Source organism: Notothenia rossii (genome assembly GCF_949606895.1).
Source record: "Notothenia rossii genome assembly, chromosome: 2".
In the NCBI taxonomy this organism is placed as follows: domain Eukaryota; kingdom Metazoa; phylum Chordata; class Actinopteri; order Perciformes; family Nototheniidae; genus Notothenia; species Notothenia rossii.
Window position 1 is genome coordinate 60,026,975 of NC_136904.1, and position 16,964 is coordinate 60,043,938.

General features: G+C 42.0%; 1 protein-coding gene across 2 annotated transcripts in view; it reads right to left on the bottom strand.

Moving 5' to 3' along the window:
* gli2a (GLI family zinc finger 2a) overlaps positions 1–16,964 on the bottom strand; it is a 117,811-nt gene that overhangs the window by 26,552 nt on the left and 74,295 nt on the right. Inside the window, exons 5-6 of one of the 2 annotated variants that reach the window (XM_079666178.1) lie at positions 15,323–15,514; positions 4,694–4,735 (exon numbers count right to left, since the gene is read on the bottom strand). In XM_079666178.1, coding sequence (XP_079522304.1) covers positions 4,694–4,735; positions 15,323–15,514 — 234 coding nt within the window. The remainder of the gene's footprint in view (positions 1–4,693; positions 4,736–15,322; positions 15,515–16,964) is intronic. The other variant, XM_079666179.1, reaches the window with a different exon arrangement.

Consider the following 16,964-nt stretch of genomic DNA (forward strand, 5'->3'; position numbering starts at 1 on the left):
AACTCCAGCCATCACTCTGTGTGCTCCATCGTAGCAGCCAAAAGGGCAGACGCTGCAGCAGAGTTAGCAGCGAAGGAAGCAGAGTATGAATTGCTGTTGGAAGAGGAAAAACTAAAGGAAAGGATTCAACTCCTAGAGGAGCAACAAAGGAGAGAACTTGAAGCTCAGAGACGTGAGTTGGAAAGATTGAAGGCAGAAAAGAATATAAGAGCTGCACGAGCTAGACTTGTAACCTATGACCAGGAAGTAGGCTTGGGCGGTATAATTTTTTTAATACCGTCATACCTTGCTGACATCATACCGTGGTATACGGTATATGACGGTATGACTTGGGTCGACTTGAGCGAGGTGGCGTTCGGCGGCAAATAGATGTTTCGAACGGTATATTATATGTTCGGTGTAAAATGCAGCCCGAGCCGGTAGACGCTCGCAAAGTGCCGCGACATGCGCGCAAGTGCAAAACAAGGGCTGCATACATGACACATTGTGCAAATGGCACATTTTGAGATCGGATACAGGACGTGTTTGTAGATGTCCGACGTTGTTTCCATTGTGAGCTAAGTTAACAATATATCATCATACATAAACATTTTCCGAGTGTAAATACTTGACTTATTGAATAAAGTTTGCTATATTGACTAACTAGTTTGGCAATATTATTCCATTTGATTAATTGGATTACTCGCGTGAATGTTTAGCACGTAAATGCTTTCGTTTTTAAAACCGTCTGACCTCCACTACAAAACCATCAACCAGTTGCATAGGATTAAAAAATGTCAACACTCACTCACCCCGTCTTAAACATTCCTAAAGAAGTGCCTCTGTCTCTCGTTGTGCTGGATGAAGTCACTGGCGACGAGTAAACCCAAAATAGTCCCAAACAGGCGCAGAGGCATTTTTCTTTTTTACTAGTTGTCCGAGTTCGGGGCCGGCAAATGCTGCCGCCATCTTGCTCAGCTCAGCTCTGTGCTGAGCTCTGAGAGTGGGAAAGACGGACTGCCCTCCCCTGCCCTCTCCTGGCGCGTGCTGTGCATTACAACCAATGTCGTCCCTGTCAAAACTCCGTGTCAGTGTAATAGAATGAAACGCATCTGTGATTTGGCGCACAGTCTGTGACGTCACGGTATTGAAAATCATACCGACGGGATTTCGAAATACCCTGGTATACCGTAATACCGTCATACCGCCCAAGCCTACCAGGAAGTAATGCAGGAACGTGTCTATTCTTCTGATATCGACCCTAGAGAACAACGTGTATTTCCACAGCAATATGTGAATACAGCTGTCATCCAGCAGCCCACTAATGTTGCAGTGACAACATCAACTCCACAGACAGATGTGACTTACTTGGCTCAAGCAGTCCAGGATAGCATTTCTCTGAACAGTGAATACCAGAGCCACCTGTATTCACTGGTGACCCGATCCATTTCATTGAGTGGAAGGCTTCATTCACATCACTCATAGACAAAAGGAACATTTCTTCAGCTGACAAACTGCACTATCTGAGAAAGTATGTAGGAGGTCCAGCCCGAAGAATACTTGATGGCATCTTCTTCAGAAGTGATGAGGAAGCCTATAAGGATGCATAGAGCCGTCTCAACCAAAGGTATGGTCAGCCCTTTATTATACAGAGAGCATTCAGAGAAAAACTGTCAAACTGGCCAAAAATACACACGAAGGATGCTGATGGATTACGGACATTTGCTGATTTCCTAAACTCATGTCAGGAAGCCATGCCCTATGTTAAAGGTGTGGACATTTTGAATGACTGCGAGGAAAATCAGAAACTGATTCAAAGGCTACCTGACTGGACAGCATCACAGTGGAACAGAAAGGTTACTCAAGTCATGAGAAGCGAACAAGAATTTCCAAACTTCCAGCAGTTTGTTGATTTCATGTTAATGGAAGCAGAGATTGCCTGTAATCCTATTACTTCATTCCGTGCTCTCCACTCAGCAGAGTCGAACTCAGAGAAACATCATCTGAAAGAAAGGAGAAGTAAAAGTAGTGTTCTCCACACACAGACAGCCACAGAGACCGAAATTAAAGGACAGGCAAAAACAAGTTTAAGGCCTCCATGTATGCTATGTCAAGACAGTAACCATGGTCTGCACTATTGTCCTGAGTTCAAAAATAAATCTCTGGACGAACGAAGGAAATATGTGAAGGAAAATAAACTGTGCTATGGCTGTCTAAAGCCAGGCCATAATGCAAGGGACTGTCGTCACAGACACTCATGTGACAACTGCAAAGGAAAACATCCTACATCTCTCCATGATGACAGCTACACTACAGCAAAAACATAATCAGTCCTGAGTCAGAGCAGCACAGATGAAGCAGCAACCACACTGACTCTTAATGTGAATACTGGGGAGCCATCTGAGAATACTTCAATGATTGTGCCAGTGTGGGTTTCTTCTGTCAGCAATCCAGGTATGGAAAGGCTTGTGTATGCATTGCTCGACACTCAAAGTGATACGGTCTTCATTGAAAAGGAAGTAAGCAACAGCTTGCAAACAGAGACACATCCTGTGAGGCTGAAGCTCAAAACAATGATTGGAAAGGATGCATTGGTGCAAAGTGAAAGGGTCCAAGGTCTCAGAGTGAGAGGTTTTAACTCCACAATCATCATCGATCTCCCTCCAACCTACACTAAGGATTCCATACCAGTGAATCGAAAACACATACCTACCTGTGAAACAGCAAGGCACTGGAATCATCTCCGCATAATAGCAGATGAAATCCCACCACAGCTAGATTGTGAAGTTGGCCTTTTGATAGGCTATAATTGCTCAAGAGCACTGGCACCACGGCAAGTAATCCTGGGAGGAGATAGTGAACCCTATGCAGTTCGCACAGATCTAGGATGGAGTATTGTGGGTTACACATCATCACAGAATGAGTCACCGAGCTTCAAAAATATGTGCCACAGAGTTGCTGTCAAGGAGCTCCCTCCAGTGACTCCAGCAGATGCATTAAGGGTATTGGAATCTGACTTTCTGGATGCCAATAAAGATGGAAAGACTGTCTCAGGACGACATCCTCTTCCTGAACATGTTAAAGGAAGGAATTCAGTCGAACACTCATGGACACTATGAGATGCCACTCCCTTTTAAAGAGAGACCTTATCTACCTGACAATAAGCAACTAGCCTTAATCCGCCTCAGTCACCTTAAAAGGAAGCTGCTGAAAGATGATAAGTACAAGGAACGTTATGTGAAGTTCATGAAAGAAGTCATTGATAAGGGCGATGCAGAAGAAGTTCACGGCGAAGGAAAGGAAGGAGAGAAGTGGTACATTCCACACCACGGGGTATATCACTCCAAGAAACCTGATAAGCTCCGTGTGATGTTTGACTGCTCCGCTAAGTACAAGGGAACAAGCCTGAACAATCATCTCATCTCCTGTCAGGCCCAGACATGCTGAATAATCTGTCCGGTGTTCTCATCAGATTTAGGCAGCACCGTGTTGCACTGATGCGGGACATTGAAAAGATGTTTCATCAGTTCCATGTGTATGAAGGTGACAGAGACTATCTGTGTTTCCTTTGGTGGAAAGATGGCGATTTTTGTGCAGAACCACAAGAATTTCGCATGAAGGTTTATCATTTTGGTGCTACATCTTCACCAGGATCCGCCAACTATGGACTAAAACAACTTGCCACGGACAATGAGAGCCTGTTCCCACTTGGCTCACAATTCGTCATGAAAAACGTTTATGTTGACGATGGTGTTACTAGTGCACCATGTGCAAACGAGGCCATTCAGCTTGCAAAGGAAGCTAAACAACTCTGTGCTATGGGTGGTCTGAGACTGCACAAGTTTGTGTGTAATGACAAATCAGTGCTGGAAAGCATACCACCATCTGAACGTGCAGCTGAAACAACTTCTCTTGATCTGGCCTTTAATGACTCAACTATGGAGAGAGCCTTAGGAATCCTTTGGCATATTGAAACTGACACTTTCAGGTATCGTGTCTGCCTAAAGGAACAGCCAGCAACAAAACGAGGCATACTATCAACAGTTGCCTCCCTCTATGACCCGCTGGGGTTTGTTGCACCTTTCCTGCTCGTGGGGAAAAAGGTGCTGCAGGAAATGTGTAGGCATGGCACCAGCTGGGATGACCCTCTTCCCTGTGAACTACAACCAGTGTGGGACAGTGGAAGAATGATCTTGCAAACTTGGAGAAAATCATCATACCATGCTGCTGTGTGCCCGCTGAATTCGGCAAGCTGTGAAAAAGGAGCTTCACCACTTCTCAGATGCGAGCACACATGGTTATGGTCAATGCTCATATTTGAGACAAGTAAATGAAGATGGAGATGTGCATTGTGCTCTGGTTAAGGGAAAATCCAGAGTCGCTCCAATTAAGGTGACAACCATCCCCAGGCTAGAGTTGGCAGCTGCTGTTGTGTCAGTCGCAGCAAGCAACACCTTAAAGGAGGAACTTGGTTTGGCAGATATTGATGAATATTTCTGGACTGATTCCAAGGTTGTTTTGGGGTACATCAACAACGAATCACGTGTCTCAAACCGGATACAGAAAATACATCTGAGTACAACTCCTCAGCAGTGGAGATACGTCTCTACTAACGATAACCCTGCTGACCTTGCATCTAGAGGTTCAAGGGAAAATGAGATTATCCCGTCCAGCTGGCTCACAGGACCTCAGTTTCTTTTGAATAAGGACATACCACCAGCTGTAGATGTCATCACAGAAATGCAGATTGGAGATCCTGAAATCAAAAAGATTCAGACACTAAACACACAAACAGTGGAACAAGTGAGTCTTTCAGACAGATTGTCAAAGTTTTCTTCATGGTCAAAGGCAACTCAAGCTGTCGCTCGTCTCATCCGTTGTGCTAGAAGAGATAAGTCAACGAATCACAGCACAGTACAAGAAGGAGAGGATGCACAGCATATAATCATAAAGGATTTACAGAGACAAATATATCTAGAAGAGATAAAATTGCTCAGTAAGAAAACTCAGCTTCCTCGACAGAGTAAACTGTACAAGTTGGATACCTTTCTGGATCAAGACGGACTGCTCAAGGTGGGAGGTAGCTCGCGATCAACGTTTTGGAGAGCCCTGTACTAGAGTCTTAAAAAGCACAAATAAAACTGAGCTAACAGAAAACTATCTGTTTTAGTAACATTGTAATCCCGCAAGTAATCTCCTATTTTTATAAATCAATCAAACAATCAATCAATCAATCAATCAATCAATCAATAGCCCAATATCACAAATGTTACATTTGTCTCAATGGACTTCACAGTTTACAGAAATGTAACAGTAATCGGATTAAGTCAAACTTTAAGGGAATACATTTACCCAGTTTTTTGCATCCTGATTACGTTATCCCATTACATGTAATCCGTTACTCCCCAACACTGATTGCATACCAGGCGTAAAGCTGCATGATTTACTGTTTGTGCGGAGAGGCGAGCTTGCTGTCTTGCCAACAGATTTAATGGGAGATAAGTGTATTAATATTCCCCTTTATAAAGCAGGAAACAGGCCTCACAGGCTGGTGGCCTGCTAGCCTGGCGCCTGCCTCACCCTTCTGGGCAATGTGCCCGAAACACCGCCCTCTACCTCCATCATCAAACCACCCCCTCAATCTGTACATCAACCTCAGCCCAGAAGTATTCACACCGCCTCCAGCAACAAACTGAAACGTGTCCATTCTTCTAAAGCTTAGCTGTGGAAACGCTAGTTTTGTATAGCTCAGTGTTTTTTTAGCTCAGTGTTGTTTAGCTCAGTGTTGTTTAGCTCAGTGTTATTTAGCTCAGTGTTGTTCCAGTGGATTTCATTGGTCTAATTTAATTTTACCTGAAACTAATTGAACACAAACGTGCACACACAACTCTCACCACTTGGTAAAAGAGTGTTTTATAGGTGCCAGTTATAATTGAAAGGGTGAGCAGGTTCCGGAATCAAGTGAAAAAACAGATGTTGCACAGGCCACGGCAGCGCAGCAGTTTGTGGTAATATGGCATGTGTGTGTATGTGTGTGTATATGGTGTGTGTCTATCCGTGTGACTGCACCACGGGCGGGTTGTAATTGTGGGATCTGGATTTATATAGAGTCATAATTGCAGGCGCTCCACTGCACATTGATACAGTACAGAAAAAAAAAATATTAAAAAAGATGGGAGTAAAGAGTGTGCATGTGTGTGAGTGTGATCATTTTAAGCATTTGCCTGTGCTGATTTAAGTGAAATGGCTCTGTGGAAAATGAAAACACTTTAATTGGAGGGTTGGGCTAATCCTCAGAAGCAGCTAGCTTTCAGTGTCATCCTGCTAGCTAGCACATGGAGTGTAACTCCTTTAGAGTCCTTTACCTGTCTGTCATCGCTCATAAGGTTGTTGGAGGGGAATGAAATGTATGCAGAACCTATTATCTAACCCCTTTTTACTGGATACCTTCAGGCCTTGACTAAAATAACATTGTACCAATATATTGAAAGCGTCCCTACTCAAATGACAACTGTATTATTACCTTTTTGTGCCAAATGTAATGCAACATGTGATTGTCGAAGTCTCTCCACAGCTAAAACCCCTGCAGTCTGTTATGTAGTAAGTCGAGAGTGGATAGAGAGAGTTCAGTGTGCTGAGATGCCACCCAAATGTCTGAAAATGTGTCTCCACTACACGCAATTAGTGTCTGATAAAAATAAATGCAATACATTAAATTTAAAAGGATTATTGCAGGAAAAACTGGAAATACATTTGGGGAAATCATTGGGATGGGGAGGAGTTTGAGTGGCATTAAACACAACTGAATGTTTCTGACTTGTTGGAATTCGAAGCAAAAATGTCAATCAAGTATTCTTTTTGTATAGGTACTACTTTAAGGGAACTTGGCATGCTGGTACTGTAGTCTGATAGGGAGCCACAATACAGTTACCCTTACAAAAACAACAGCACATTTGTAGGTGTATAGAGTAATAGATTTGACTAGTGATCATGTGCCGCTAACTTTAATAAAAGTACAGTGGAGTTGATTACTTATATTTTAAAATGTATTTTAAAAGATGCTTTTCAAAATAAGTAAGCTCATCATGTTGGTACCCCCCCTATGTCCCATGCAGTTGGCCTCCGTGGATAATCCTTGGCTTGTTCACCTTAACCCTGGCTGGGGTGAAGCAGTTTCAAGCCCCCCTCCTCTCCACACTGGGCAACCCCCCACCATACTGCAGCTTGAGTTAGTGCCAGCAGGGCCCCAGACCTCCACATTTTCAGCCAGCCTAGCGCCCCCCCCCCCCCTAGCTAGTAGGTAAATGTTTATTTTCCCTGCTAAATCTCACTAATACTAACACTGAATTTTATTAGCGAGGGGGCTCGTGCTGAATCCTCTATGAGCCCCCAGTGTCCAGCCCAAAGCGGCCGTTGTGTTTGCCAATGTGTTTATGCACACACTTCCAACCATGTGCTCATGAACCAACATATAGTTAAGTGTTTGTGTATGCAGTCTGAAGGGATCAGCCCCCCTCCCGCCCCCTCACCCCTAACCAGTACACAAATCTATCTCCCTCTCTCTCTCCCTCCGCTGCATCAACACTGGAATCTTTTTCCTCGGGATGGCAGACATTTACTTTGGCCGCTGCTTTTGTCGTGGGAGCTTCAACATTTTCCCTCTGATATTTCTCTGCCCACCCACCCTAAATACCTTCCCGCTCATAAACAAACTGCCCTGTGAATGAATCCCAATGTGGTATAACATAATGTGACTTTATTTGGACACACAGTAGTGGTGGTGTACCGAGCTAATGCTTGAATGGTTTGACGTAAATTGGATTCATTCTATTTCTCACTTTTATCTGGGTTTAGAGATGGAAATATAAATATGGTTTATCATTGGCCCTGTTGAAAGGCTGCACATCTTTAAAAGTAATTGCTTACATTCAGTTGCATAATCCAAGCCATCCTCAAACATTTGTGATTCAAAGCAATGTAAAACTTTTTATTTGAGAGAAAACTGGAATTACCGAAAGCTTGATTTGTTTGAAGAAAGTACAATGAAAGTTCTATGCCTAAAGACATGCCAAAGTGTCTTTGTAGCAATAATGTGTATTTGCAATTTTAGTCCAGTTTGCCCATCTCAGTCTCTGTGTCACTCATGAGGCAAGGACCCATGATGATTAATGTGGGAAAACAGACCACAGACTCTAACACCGACATACAGAAGCAGCTTAGAGTTACATCCAGGCTTTTACTGCTGCTGGTAGGTCTAGCATTCCTGCCCATCACACATTATGTAGCAATTATATGGGAGAAAAACCCATCTTCTGGATCTTTAAACAGTGAAACAAGAGCAATCACACAACCCTTTTCCTGGGTCGGTTCGTGTTTAGACTAAGACCATAAAAAGAAGTCCTCCAGATTCTGTGAAGTCCTGCTCTTCAGACAACATCATGGCATGGCATTTAATGTTGTCTTATCCATATAATGGAGATCAATTCCTGGTTTTAAGGGACCGACTCCATGCGTGCCCAACTGTAAATCTTAAAATTCACAAGTGGAACGGTAAGACCTGTAGTCTTCACACCCCCACCCGCTGTCCAGAGCTTTTCCAGCCGCACACTCCTGCACAGCAGCGCTCAGCGTTTCATGTTTTCACCCTGAGCCTTGCAATTCATACTACGGGTTCAACGAGGTCTCCCAGTTTTTGCGGTGGGTCTGCTGAATATTAATGAATACATGTAAATTAATTTTTAATATGGGTTTAATCTGTTCTGCCTTCCAAAACTCACGGTGAGGGATGAAGCACATATTTGCCACCTCTGCCCCTGCTCCTCCTCCACACTGGCAGTAAATGAGGCCTTTGAGTTAGGCGGAGGCTGCCCGCGGCGACCATTAGCTGGCCGTTGTGGTCAACATGGGCCCCTGTGACTAGAGGCCGTAATGGAAGAGCCCCTTACCCTGACCACATCACTCTGAGTATGGCCGAACACTAAATAAAAGCTACCAGGACGGTATGGCAGCAAATGTGGACGCAGCGTTGAGGGCGAGGGAGGAGGGGGGGTTGTGGCTATTTGAGCAAACAGCCTCACCAAAAAAGTGCGGATGATGCAGCACAGTGGAGGTCACTGAGGTGGTTGGAGGTAGATGTTCCCTTAGCGTTTAACAAACTGACTGAGGTCATTTTTAACCTGTTAAGCCCCAAAGCCCCCGCCAAGGTTTTTTTTTTCACAACACTGTGTCTCAGGGCATTTTAATATTTAAGAACCTATTAATGTGTTAAACCAGATTTACGGGAAGAATCTCAGCTAACTGACGATACAAACAATTTTTACCAAAACAAAACACAAGTCTCATAAGAAGCAACTAAATGAACCATGAGCGCACTTTGGCACAGAACTCAAGATAAAAGATACCCTTATTACTTATCGTAGCTGCACATACAAGATATCCGATTAAAGCTGAGGTTCCACAGATTATTTAGGTATATATCATCACTGAGTGATCCGAACTCGCGACAGGGGAAGCAAACACAGACATCACAACACGTACCTTTACGTAGCTTTTACGGGAGATCGTCTCACCCTAGCTGTCAATCTGATCAAAAGACTTGTTCAATTACAACGAGAAAAAACGCGGCTGAATAGGTTAATCCATAGGTTGATAATGTTTCTGTGGAATAATTTTTTTTTCATTTATAATCCATAATTAAATGTTTATTTAAAAATCGGAGAGTGAAAGTTAGCTGCTAATGGTAGCCACTAGAGTTATGGCAGCTTCCGGTTTTGGCTATGCGTCAGTTTCACACACACACACACATAGTGGCGAAGTCCCTCCCCTTCCGGTGGACCTCCATGGGACCTTATTTCGGAAAGATTATGTATTGAAGTCAATGGAGAGAGAAAGATTATCTTTCAATCCCGTTTGAATTGTGCCACAAATTACACATATGATGTTTGTCAATTTAAAAGATAATTTTGCAAGTAAAAAAAAAAATGTGTCGTAAAACTGTGAAGTAACACATTTGTTTGTGTGAAACGCTGAATGAACTACATCTCCGGTTTAGCAGAACAACACGATGTCACCAAGATGGCCGTCACTACTGTCTTGTCAACAAAAGGATTGTCCACCCTCACTATCACCACAATGAAACACGTCCAGAAGAATGTCATGCAAAGCTGCCTGCCTGCCTTCCTTTGATTCTCTCTGAACTGCCTGTTCTTTTTAATGTTTAATGTCAACCAGTTATGCAGATAGCGTGAAGTAAGATCGCAGATGCTAATGTAGCGTTAGCATTTTTCCCCCGGGCTTAAATTGTGTATTATAGAAGGATCACACGAAATATGACTACTACTCTTACTGTTTAACATGTTGGGTTAGTTAAAGTTACTTCATGTTAAGACTAATAAAAATGACATGGCTGTAATGCTAACTAACGTGCTAGCTACTAGCTAGGTAGCTAACTTGATCCAGCCACTCCTGGTCCTTTCATCAGACGGGAAGCGAAAGAACGAGCAAGACCCATTGCTGGTATGATAACAACCTGGTACTAAGCATACAGGCATCTTGTTAAAGTTATCTTATCTTAACCAGCGCCATATAGATAGATTCTATCCATATGGCGCTGATCTAAGCTATCTCTTAGTGGAAGAAAACAATTGTGACATCATCATTTGTAGTCTTTCTAGTAGCGTATTTTTCATAGTCTTATATTTCAACAGTTTTACGACAAACTGTGACTTTTTTGACATGGAAATGATTTTTTAAGATTGATAAACATCATATGTGTAATTCATGGCACAATTCAAACGGGATCGAAAGATACGTTTTCTCTCTTCATTGACTCCAATGCATAATTTTTCCGAAATAAGTACCCATGGACCGGAAGTAGATGGGCGTGACTTCGCCACTCTATTACCAAATAATGAGTATGTGGGAGTTCCCCTCGATTCCATTGGCTCTGACGGTTAGAAAGAGATGTCAATCAGCAAAATCGAGCAAGGGGGGCCAGAGATAGGTCAAATCCACCCAAATGACCCCAGAAGTGGGTATTTTTTGCTAAATCTCTCTAAAAAGGTCAAATTTCACTTGTTTTGCATCAATCTCGATACAGGGTACTTGTAGTTTGGATTCCTAAAACTTTTAGTCTACCATCCCATCATTCAAGGGTTGTTTGCACGATAAGTAATTTTCTGTTTTTTGGACGGACACAATCATTTACATTTTTTTACTGTGTTCAATCTGAATTTACTTTAAAATAAAAACATCTATATTGATTCTGACACTTCTACATCCAACTCACAGGTGTAACCTTGCTTTGAGAAAAAAGATGATTAATTTAACCCATTTCGAAGGGAAAATATGGTCATTTGTTCTGGGAATGTCATTTTCAAGCCTGAGATCTGAAAAACAGGCTCGGGGCTTAACAGATGAATTACTGAGCGATTCCATATCTGAGTGACTTGTTTCCCTCTCTGCTGTTTTTTAATACCTCTGTGTAAAGATTCACCCTGTTTGCCATGAGACAACGTCAGGGGTGCCGTGGGAAATTGTCCAATTTATTTTAATCGGTACAAAAATATATTATTTAGTTGCTTTAAATAAAATCCAACAGTACCATGGTCCCAAGCAAGTTTTAAGCTGTTCCACCCTGAGCCTGTTTTTCAGGTCTCAGGCTCGAAAATGACATTCCCAGAACAAATGACCATATCTTCCCTTCTAAAAGGGTTACATTAATAATCTTTGTTCTCAAAGTAATGATAAACCTGTGAGTTGGATGTAGAAAAGTCAGAATCAATATAGATGTATTTTATTTTAAAGAAAATTCAGATTGAACATAGTAAAAAACTGTAAATTATAGTGTCCGTCCAAAAATTATTTTTTACTAGTGAAAACTACCCTTGGATGATGGTAAGGTAGACTAAAAGCTTTTGGAATCCAAAGTACAACATATAATAAGTACCCTGAATCAAGATTGATGCAAAACAAGTGAAATGTGACCTTTTTAGAGAGATTTAGCAAAAAGACCCACTTCTGGGGTCATTTGGATGGATTTTCCATATCTCTGGCCCCCCTCGGTCGATTTTGATGAATTAAATCTCTTTATAACTGTCAGAGCCAATGGAATCGAGGGGAAGTTCTACACACATCAACACATTAACAAATAATGTTTTTGTATTTTTAATGCCATTGAACACGTCTTTTGATCAGATTGACAGCTGAGACGATCTCCCGTAAAAGCTCCGTAAAGGTACGTGTCGTGATGTCTGTGTTTGCTTCCCCTGTCACGAGTTCGGATCGCTCAGTGATGATACTATATTTAAATAATCTTAGAGTCTTAGCTTTAATCGGATATATTGTATGTGCAGTTTCGATAAGTAATAAGGGTATCTTTATTTAGAATTCTGTGCTAAAGTGCGTTAGCATTTTTTCGCTTAGTGCTAGTTCAAAGGCTTGGTATTACCCTTGTGTTTTGTTTTGGTAAAAATAGTTCATACCTTCAGTTAGCTGAGATTCTTCCCGTTAATCTGGTGCTACACATTAATAGTTTCATAAATGTTAAGAAGCCCTGAGACACGGTCTCGAAAAAAAACGGTGGGGGGGGGTCCACTGGGGGGACCGTCCTTAAGAGGTTAACGTCATCTCCAAATGAAACACCAGTCAACGTTTCAGTTCTTACAGTGATGCGGGACACCTGGTCACCCTGGTGTTCTACAGAGACCTTGGATCAGTGACACTGGGTGGTGAAAGCAGTAGGGCAGTTTTTCCCCCCTGGTGGGTGGCTGGAGGGGAGGAAAGAGAGAGCGAGCTCCTGGAGCAGGGCGGGCCGCTGCCAAGGCCACTATTTGATTATCAGGCATAGAAAAGACTGAGTTTCACAGTTTTCTCCACTTTCTATTCCCCATTCATAAGGGCTGAAGCTTTCTTGGAAGCGTTGCGCTGCTGAAATCAAACTTCTGTTCTGCTGCCTGAGCGTCATCTTGATAGAGGAGCTGAGTTCTCACTGGAACAAACAGGCTTCTCTGTGAGTGTGTGGAAGCACATGTAGCATCGCCAGGCTGTTAGTTTTGTTTGTGTGCCAATGTCTGCAGAGGTGGAAAGTAACTAAGTAGATTTACTCAAGTACTTAAGTACTATTTAGACGTAATTGTTACTTGAGTATTTACATTTTATGCGACTTTATCCTTTTACCCCACTACATTTTTAAGAGGAATATTGTTCTTCTTACCCCCTACATTTATTTAAACTTACTTTTTACATACAAAAACATGTGATATAAGATAATAAAGAGTACTTTTCTACTAATGTATAAACACAACCGAGTATATTGATAAAAGTATATAAAATTTGCTCCAAATCGATAAAATACAACATCAAAATGCTCATCCACATATTTATTAGTGATAAAAACAGGATAATACAATATTCTGTTGAAACAAAAGCTGTGTTGCATCCTGAGTACTTTGACTGCATTTAGCTGATCATAATTCTGTAGACTGAAATAATTGAAACATTGACTTTAATTAAATGTCAACAGATTTCACATAAATGTAGTAGGTTAGTTGAACGCAATAATAATAAGTTTAAATAAAACATACATAATTCACAATACACTATTTAAGTCACCCTTAGACTCCAGAGGGTTAAGAATTCAGGATTTTTACTTGTAATAAGTATTTTCAGACCATTTTATTTCTACTTTTACTTACGGTCTGTGTATGTGTGTGTATCAGGCCTCATCACTATCATTTACTGGACAGCGAATGCAGCACATGAAGATAATCTCTGTCTTCACTCCCTGACACAGAGATCAGACACCAACCATCATGGTCACGCTCCTCCTTTTTATGGTTACCCTGGATTTGTTTTGTCGGATGTTACCCATAATAACAGTAGAAACACACCTGCAACAGCATCAGAATGAGAGACTCTGAGTTAACACGTGATTTTACTACCTCCCGGCCTCTGGGCTTTTAGTGTTTATGCACCCTCAACTAGCCTTGGCCCTCATGCTATATGTCTAAAAAAGCTCCACTCGCTTTGATGTGGGGAACTCTTCCATGAAAAGGCCTCCAGAGGAAGAATAAGAGGATGGTATCAACATGCCTGGTGCTGAGAACAAAGGCTGACATGGCTGTTAAGTCTGCCTGTTACTCTTGCACCAGGGATGAAAGGCATGCATGCGCTTTAGTAGAACTGCGATGGGAGTTGATTGAGATAATTAATCATTTCTGGCATGGAAATATCACACTGACATAATGCAGTTCAGTAAGCTTTAGGTTCTCTTTAGGATCTATAACATATTTAGATTCTTCTGTCTCTCCTCATTCCATTATATTATGTACAGATCATTCAGGTATACTGTAGCAGGCGTATAGCTTGGAGCGGGCGTCACTTTCTTCAATGACACACACTAGTGGTGGCAGATCATATCAGGATTCACTTTGATAACATATAGCTCGCCAAGAGACAACACTTCATGTGTAAATTAGCCTTAAACTCTCTGAAAGATGGTTCCTCTACTAAAAGATTGTTTATTAGACAAAGACTAACGTTGTGGTAAGTCTTTTCATAAAACAATTTTGCTATCAAATGTTGGATTCAGAATCTCCATCTGTGAAAACCAAGTATGCTGATAAGGAGTAAAATGTGGATACAAACAGGCTTTGAATTAGATAAGTGAACTTTGTTACAGGATTTAGATTTGATAAAATGCTCTGCAAATCTAACCATTTTAATATCTGATTTGCTATTGATGCTTATAGTATAATTCTCATAATATACATAGCACAGAGTAACTGAACTGGTACTATTGATTGTAAATATGTCAATTTGTTTAGTTAGTACAATATCTTAACCCTCCTGTCCTGTCCTGGTCAAATCTGACCGTTTTACTACTTTCATCCATCATAAATATTGTGTTTTACATTCGATTGCTTCAAGGCCTAATGACATGCTCCACAGTAGACATATACTGTAAAAGTGCTGATCACCAGTTTCATTGAACTTTGCAACACCTATGGTTTTCTTCATCAAAAATGGCCTCCATAGGAAATGAATGGGTAACCCTAGATTATGTTCTTCCATCAGACAGTACACAACCAAATCAACAAAATGTTATTTTTGGTATACATTTTCTGTCTATTCTTTGTATATTCAATGAGGTAATTCATGTAACCAGTATTGTTTACAGCTTAAAATGTGTTAAATACAATTTGGTGATGATTTGATGTTAATGTAAGACCAAGTAAAACAGACCAAATTTGACCAGGGACACCAAGGGGGAGAAACGAACACAACAGGAGGGTTAAATTGTAATTTGGTTAAACTTCAACAATCACAAATGTTTTATCCTCACCATCCATGGGGCTGAGGTAATCTGGAAGATGAGCTGCTGCTGCTGCGGCCGCGCTGCTCTGCATCAGCAGGTCCCCGTAGGGGCTTCGCTGGTTGGCACTGGCCATCAGGTGGTAGTACTCTGTGGGGTTGGCCCCTGGAGGTGGGGGGGGCAGACTGAACAGGGCCCGCTCCTTCAGGTGTTCGTGGGTCACTGCAGCAACAAGAGAAAGGAATAGGATACACCTCATTTAATGAAACATTAGAGAATCATTATTCAGGAGATTAGGTCTTTGGAGAAATGTCTGCCTCTGCTTCATTAGTTCATTATTACCCTTACAGTTAAATTAAAAAAAGATTCCACATTCTCGCACATCTCTGCTGTTGTGCACAAAGTTTGACAGGCTGACGTCACACAGTGCAGGTGCATGAGGATTCATAATGCCGTAAAATGTGTTAACACCTGCACCCAGTAAAGCCACATTTAAAAGTGTCAGGAAGTATAAGAGTGAGGGATGGATTGGTATTCCTCTTTACTTAATGAAACTGGGCCAGCGTCCCCTTTCCCCCCCATTTTCCCCCATTTCCTGCTCAACCCCCCCTTCCCACAGTGGGTTGGGGTGTGTTGAGGGGACAGGGGTGTAGGCCGTTGGTGGATTAATATGCATGCTGCTGGTAATGGGGAGATGTGGGGGTTGGGGTCGGGGCCAAGTGGGATATTGAGGGAGAGAAACCACAGCCTCCCCCCACCCCTCTGTGCAATGACACATAAGCGCAACGTAAACCAAACAATCTGGATCCATCAGAGACTGTGAGGCCGTGCTAACAGAGCACAGGCCACGTGTTTGTGCTCCAGCAGCAGCATATTCCTCCGGTTTCTCTACAGCTGCCGGTGATCACGTTACCGCCTCCACAGAGCAGCGTTCTGTGTTTGTGCGTTCACTTATGAACACAGAAAAATAAATTACGTTCCCACAGAACTAAACTGCATTCTCAATTACGTTTAGCAAGAAACGTATTTTCTCCCACGTTACGTTAGTTATGAACGTATCTCAAATACGCTTATTTTCTACATATCTTTGCCATTTATTGTCTTGCTTATAATAATGATAATAGTCATTTATAAATATCATTTTAGAACACACATTTGAAATCAGTAGGCGATGCTCTAATTTCGCCAGCTGTTACTCTCATGAGCGAGGCAGAAAATAATAGTTTTAACATGCCAAAAAGCTGCTGTGTCGTTTATTGCACCTCAAACATTAAAACAAATCCAGAGTTACGTGTTTCTGTCCTTCCTCTAAGAAGAAAGGACAGTAACAGAAGATCTCTTTGACGCCAGATCTGGTGTTTTTAATGCGATATGACTGAAAAGTCAAGTTTAGGATGGCCGAAGACACTACACTACCCATAATCCCCAGCTATCGTTTGGGACTACAGTCCCGTTGACAAACCCCATGATTAATCTTCAAGCTCTGGGATTTGGATGTTAAAGTGGCAGTGCGCCAAGGTTACGCCGAACGTCAAGTTCTTTGAAATGGAACGAAACCACGGCAGACTATTCAAAACTGGACTCGAACGCCCCCCCAGAACTACACATGCTGGCTATTGTGTTTCGCAACATGTTCTCTATGGCACGTCTCTACTGGGAATTGTAGTTTTTA